The sequence below is a fragment of the Pagrus pagrus genome (genome assembly GCF_965226575.1).
Source record: "Pagrus pagrus genome assembly, chromosome: 12".
NCBI classification, from domain to species: Eukaryota; Metazoa; Chordata; class Actinopteri; order Spariformes; family Sparidae; genus Pagrus; species Pagrus pagrus.
The window spans coordinates 18,036,947-18,043,227 of record NC_140196.1 but is presented as its reverse complement, the minus strand read 5'-3'; the positions used below and the strand labels follow the sequence as shown (position 1 = coordinate 18,043,227).

Here is a 6,281-nt window from a genome sequence, read left to right as displayed (position 1 = left end):
AAAAGGGAATTAAAAAATCACATGGTTTCACAATGCACGTTGAGATAATAAACTCCTACAGAGGCTTCAGCAGAAAGGTCAATGGTAAAAGAAGGTAAAAGAATCCAAAAGTCATACTGGAGTAAAAGATAGAACATGTACATAAGAATCAAAAGTATGAGCAAGAGTAAATTGAACATATATTTACATGTATGTATATACATTTTATGTGTATGTATTTTTTTTTATACAATTGCCGATACAAATCATTATTTGCCCACTGTTGTATGAATATTAAAAGTCTCAATCTCAGCTTTCTTCAAACCATGCTGGAAGTATCTTAATTACCAAACAAGAGCATATGAACGCTCCCAAAAAATTGATATAACCAGCAGGAGATGCTTAATGTAATGTGAGCACTTACTTTCAGCATGATGGGACAAGTGAAGAAACAGTTGTTGTTGATACTGTTTAGAAAAAAAGGTTCTAAATAGATTTTGTGGTTCAGTTTTTGTACCAAAGTAGCTTTAAGATTAATGGGATATCCAAAAAAATAACAAAGCAAGATTATTTTGTTTGGGTTTTTGTCATTTCTACACACGTGGTACTAACAATCACGTTTACATTGACAAGTATGAATTTTCCAGGAGGCTTTAAACGCAGCATAATTTCGTGCGAAATTCCAAATTATTCAGGTTTTCCAAAACAAACCTGACTGACAACCTGATAGAAGAGTTATCCTGTTGTTTCAGCTGTTCATATGTTTACTTGAGCTGGTGACAGACACCAGAAAGAAAGATTTATTCATATAGATGTTCAGTGTTTATGTATAGACACATTTCATACAGCATTTTCTCTCCAAAATCTATAAATACAGAAATGAAAACTGCACTAAGAGTATTGAGTTTAGTGTGGAAAACAGCTGCAGTAGAAAAAAACAACAACACTCAACTCAAATTACTTCTATTGTCTTGTTGGGTGTGTCATGGGAATGGAATGACAGGTATAATATGAATAACAGCCCAGAAACATGTATGTTCACGTTAATAATACTAATTATATACACCAATCATAATGCAAATGGACTGAGAGTGTACTCAAACTGAGTGTTTGAACCTTGTTTTCTTTATCAGGTGTCGCAACAGACAGCTGGATGAGTGAGTTTTTTGTGAAGAGCCTGAGGGAAAACAGTTCACAGCCAGAGTTCACAGGTTGTTATGAATCTGTTTTGAATACATTTCCAGTTATGTGTCTATGTAAATAAGAGGGGGAGAGTCAGGCTGAGGAGCGGCTGTCACACAGGTAGAAAACAGTCAGAGTGTTATTGATTACCCTCGATTTCTGGTATTTTTCTGTTATAAATTAACTTATTTAGTCATGAAAATTGATGTTATATTAAGTGTCTCTGCGCTCATACTGAACACTGATTTCTCCTAATTAAAGGATAAATCCACAAACACGTTGAAGTGTGTGTACGGGTCTCTCAGGGGAGTACTACTGCAAATGAGGAGGGAAAAATAGTAGTTTAAAGCCTTTTGTGGCTCCAGAGGAAGCTGCTTGTAATCAACACAAACCATTAGACTGTGCCTACATTACCCGCAATGCAAATTAGCCCGAGTGACATCACTGGAGGCAATTTATCAGATAACATGTACCTTCCTCTAAAGTCACAAAAGGCATTATACTACTTTTTTTTCTCATATTGAGTAGCACTCCTCAAGACCTGTAAACACACTTTAATGTGTGAGATTAGTGGAGTTACCCTTTAATTCTGGCTAGGTGTAATATCTATTTAGAAGATCAGAACCAGTTTTGGTCTTTGGTGTCCTAAACTCGAGATGATGAAATAAATAACAAAATTAACACATCATGAAAATAAAGCGTCACAGAAATATTCTTAATTAATTTAAAAATGTGCTGCCACTTTGGCTCTGATGCAGCATGGTGGGTAGTAACTAATGTTATTAAATACATGTAGTGGAGGAAAAAGTACAATATTTGACTTCAAAATGTTGTGGAGTGGAAATTTAAAATAGCAGAACACGGAAATACTGTGGTTAAGTACAAATACTAGTTAATGTATCTACTTACGTTTCACTGCCAAAAGAAATCAAATAATAATTAGCAGGTTAACTGTCAAAAAAATAATCATTACTTGCACCCATTTAGTCTTTGCAACACATTTCATGTTGTTTGACATAGCATTAAGTAGGATAGCCCTAAATATACCAGAAAAGGGAACCAATGAACAGAAACAAAAGTTTAACTTCTGTTTTCTGAGTAAAACCAGCTGTGAATAACAGACGCAGCCTTTCCTTTATTGGCATATTGTTAAATTAATTTAAACATTTATGCATGCACGACATACATTTTACACATAAAAGAAGCATTTTTACAAAAAAGGGAGTCATGAACAGAAATGCCCGCCACATGTTAACACAAGTTAAAGGAGACGCAGTATGATTCTTCATTTTTTTCCCTTTTCTTCACTGTTTATATATATATTTATATATATTCATGTCCATGTTAATATCTTGAAAGTTAAAAAGATGAAAGTCAACACCAACAGATGCTCCTCTTTCCCACAGAAAACACCTGAACGCCTCGTCAGCAGTCTCGCCTTTAATTCAGTGACTTTATGACATCACACGACATCACAGAGTCACACAGCTGCATGATTAATGTCTCGGAGCTAGTAAGAATTGATTTAGCACAGCTGCTGGCTCAGGCGTGTGTGAACTGACCAATCAGAGCAGACTGAGGGGCCTTAAAGAGACAGGAGCTAAAACAGAGCATTTCAGGCGGTGGGAGAAATATGTGTTATTTGAGCACTAAAGCCTGAAAACTTACTCCAGTAGTTATCCAAAAGAAAATGATGAACCTGATAATGAGCATACTAAGTCTACTTCAATATACAGTATAAAGCTTCAAGAGATGCGACGATGTGTTTCTGTGCTCAGCATCCTCTCTGCACCGAATCTTCTTTCATCAGACGATCGGCTTTTTATCCATTTTGATGGTCTCGTAGGTATCAGTACTGTGGGAGGTCAGACCCTGCAGGACAGAAGCACAAACAACCAATGTGAAAAGTAAAAATAAACAATGTGAAGACTATTTCCTGCACACAGTCTGAGTGTGATTTTTTTTTTCTGACAGCCTGCTAGGTGAATAAAAAAACAAAGTCCTTTACCATCAACTGTGCGGTAAGCTGTCACTTTTCCATCATGTGCCTTTTTAATTGTCTTTTTAAGCATTAGAATGAGAAGTCTCACCGCATATATGCCTCCCTCTGCGGGCTGCTTCTGTGGGACGGAAACAGTTCGAAGGTGTTAACAAGCATGTTTCAGCAACATTAATTTACAAATAAACACAACAGAGAGCTGGGTGTTAAATATCTGACATATCTAATTCCTCCTTCCAGTCTGTGTCTTTAAAGATTATTTAATTCATTCTCGGCTCCAGTTCGCACGCGATATAACATTTAACAGGAAATGTGATGTGACATATTTGTTGTGTGAAGAAACACTTGTGGAAACTGTGACTGAACACTGAGTGTACAAATACGGTAGGTTGGTGGTCAGCTCAGGCTTACAGGAAATGATCGACGGCGGTTGGCTTTAAAGCAGAACTACTGCCGCAGAGGGCAAACAACACAAGAAACATTTATACCAGCATGTTTCTTTTCATCACAACTGTCCTGTTTGTTAGTGTTTTTCACAATAAAACAGATAAATAACTTTAATTTTACCTCAGGCTGATTGGCAGGCGGTTTGGCTGAATTCATCTATGAAAAAGAAATAAGAAAGCACAAATGACCGAGTGATACACAGCAGCGGGATGTAACTAAATACATTTACTCAAGTTCTGGACTTTTTCAGTTCCAGTTCCATTTTTTTGCCACTTTACACTTCCACTTCACGACCTTGTGGATGAAAATATTATGCTTTTTACTCGTCTATATTTATTTGATACCTTTAGTAATCAATCAGGAAGATATTCTGAATAGTAATTAGTAACTAAAGCTGTCAGACAAATGTAGTGGAGTAAAAAGTACAATACTTGCCTCTGAAATGTAGTTGAGTAGAGGTAGAAAGTAGCATAAAATGGAAATACTTGAATAAAGCACCTTACATTTGTACTGTTACAACACTTAGAGAGTACTTAGTTACTTTCCACGCTTAATACACTGTTAAATGATGATAATGTAGTCAAGAAAGAAATAAAATACAGGGGAAGTGTTTCGTAATCTCAGTTACACAAAGAACTTGTTTGTCTAGTTTTCTGTTAGCTGTTTCCACTGATGAAATGTAACTAAGTATATTTACTTAAGTACTGTACTTAAGAACAATGAGTTAGTTGTACTTTACTTAAGTATTTCCCTTTTTTTTTTCGCTCCTTTTTTATACTTAGGCCACTACATTTCTGAGGCCAACACTACTGTACTTTTTACTCACTACATTTATTTTCATAACTTAAGTTACTTTGCAGATTACATGCTGCATCAGAGCCGAAGTAGCACATTTTAAAATTCATCTATTTTATCGGCAATCAGATTTAAAAACAAAAAACACTGATTCTGGTAATCAGAAAAGTTCTTCTTCTTAAACGATCAATCCACAGAATACAGTATTTACTTGTACCAGTACTTTTGATACTTAAGAACATTAAATATCAAATACTTTCAGGCATTTACTTGAGTACTATTCCTATAAGTAAGTAAGTATTATCCTGTGGGGCCTGCCCTCTTCCAGGTCACCACGGTGGACAGGAGGTCGTGTGGCTCGGGCACCACTTGGCGATGCCTCGTCCTGTTCAGTCGTCTCCTGGATCCACATACTTTACATACATTATAATTTGTATCACATATTCTGTCAATGCAACTTGTAAACTGTGATTTGGTAAAAGTAAACTGGTAAAAGTACTGAAATATTCAAGAGGATGTGAAGACTTTGCCTCTAAAATTGGGAAAAAACAAGTGGAACAATTTCTGTTGCTACAATGACCATAAAACCCAACAATGACTGACTATATACGGTATGTTTTTTTTCACAGATTTATCATGTCTTAATTGGTAGAAACAATAGATTTTCTTTAAAAACAAACACAAGAAAAATCACAAGTGTTGATTTTTGAGTTTCATTCCCACTCGTCAAATACAGACGCTTTCAGATGGCGGGAGACCCGACCTACAATCCCAAAGCATCAGTATTACTGACCTGCTGGTAAACAGGAGCTTTAAAAGGGCTCTGAAGAACTTCTGTGTTGTGTTCGAAGCCATTTGCCAGTTTAGTTTGTGGACTCCATTTCTAAACTAACGTGAGCTACTGTTGCGGTCTGTTAGCAAAGAGTCGAGATGAGACGAGACACTTTGAGAACGTGCATAAAGTCACATCCTTCGGACTGTCGCAGAAAAGAGTCCTTCACAAAGAAATCCACAGTCCAGCAGCATTAAATAACTTGTAAAGGCATGGCCAATAAAGTTACATAGAGCCCCTTTAAATGCAGTAGAGGAATTGAGACTACAATGGGTAAATCTAGGAAAAATACAGAGGGAGTTTGGTGTCATTTAAAACTGAATAAAAAGACCTTTTTCATGACTTTTTCTACTCAATGTATAGAAAATATTTGAGCAAATATCTTAAAATATTGTTAATCATCATATTTTCGTCAGTATTATGATTCTGAAGAACATTCACACAACCATAAGGAACAGTTCTGCCCTGTCAACATGGCGCTACGTGTGTTGTTCCCGTTTGTCTTACCCTCAGTCTGCAGTATAAGATGGTGAGAATGATGCCGTACAGGATGAGAATCCCATCCAGGATGTAACACACGCTCATGTCTCCGAGGGCCTCTGTACACAGAAAACACATCATCTTCAATCATCAACATCACAACTACTTCCTGCAGAGATGTTAAGATGTCTCGATGCCGTTTCATCCACTCATCCCACTGTTCAAGTACGATAAAAATCTCCCCACAACAGTTCAAAGAAATTACATTTACCAATCCTCACCTGCGCAGGTGGGACTGATCATCAGAAAAGCAGCGATGAGCAACGGCCGCAGCATCTTACCGAGCGGGCTGCTGACAAGACCGACGATCTGCTTTGTTGCTTCTGACAGCGAGATTACTTCAAAAACACTGTGAAGTGAGCTCTGTGAGCAGCAGCAACAGGAAGTCCGGGGCTCTCTGTCCGTTTTTTTGAAGCTGTGAAACCACACGCCTACCACACGACCATCCTCTCTTCACAGAAGTTCCTCTGAAACTCATGTGAAAACACTGCACTCCCCTTTGTTCAG

At 37.2% G+C, this 6,281-nt stretch overlaps 1 protein-coding gene across 2 annotated transcripts; it reads right to left on the bottom strand.

Annotated features, from left to right (window-relative positions):
• Nucleotides 1–2,276: 2,276 nt before the first annotated feature.
• Nucleotides 2,277–6,173, bottom strand: LOC311266531 (high affinity immunoglobulin epsilon receptor subunit gamma-like). 2 transcript variants are annotated; one of them, XM_084368945.1, is made up of 5 exons: nucleotides 5,996–6,173; nucleotides 5,742–5,833; nucleotides 3,728–3,763; nucleotides 3,170–3,281; nucleotides 2,277–3,033 (listed from the first exon to the last, which is right to left on the bottom strand). In XM_084368945.1, the coding sequence occupies exons 1-5, from the start codon at nucleotides 6,048–6,050 to the stop codon at nucleotides 3,011–3,013; spliced, it is 318 nt and encodes a 105-aa protein (XP_084225071.1). In that variant the 5' UTR covers nucleotides 6,051–6,173; the 3' UTR covers nucleotides 2,277–3,010. The 2 variants fall into 2 exon arrangements, with proteins under 2 accessions (XP_084225071.1, XP_084225072.1); XM_084368946.1 differs by having other exon boundaries at nucleotides 3,252–3,281; nucleotides 5,996–6,162.
• Between the last annotated feature and the right edge of the window lie 108 nt (nucleotides 6,174–6,281).

What these genes read in the sequence shown, in the direction of transcription:
- LOC311266531 (XM_084368945.1), bottom strand. Translation starts at nt 6,050, where the DNA reads ATGCTGCGGCCGTTGCTCATCGCTGCTTTTCTGATGATCAGTCCCACC. An exon ending in TCTTATACTGCAGACTGAGG is followed by an intron (nt 3,764 to 5,741) that starts GTAAGACAAACG and finishes TCTTTTTCATAG; the next exon opens with ATGAATTCAGCCAAACCGCC. An exon ending in CGCCTGCCAATCAGCCTGAG is followed by an intron (nt 3,282 to 3,727) that starts GTAAAATTAAAG and finishes TCCGTCCCACAG; the next exon opens with AAGCAGCCCGCAGAGGGAGG.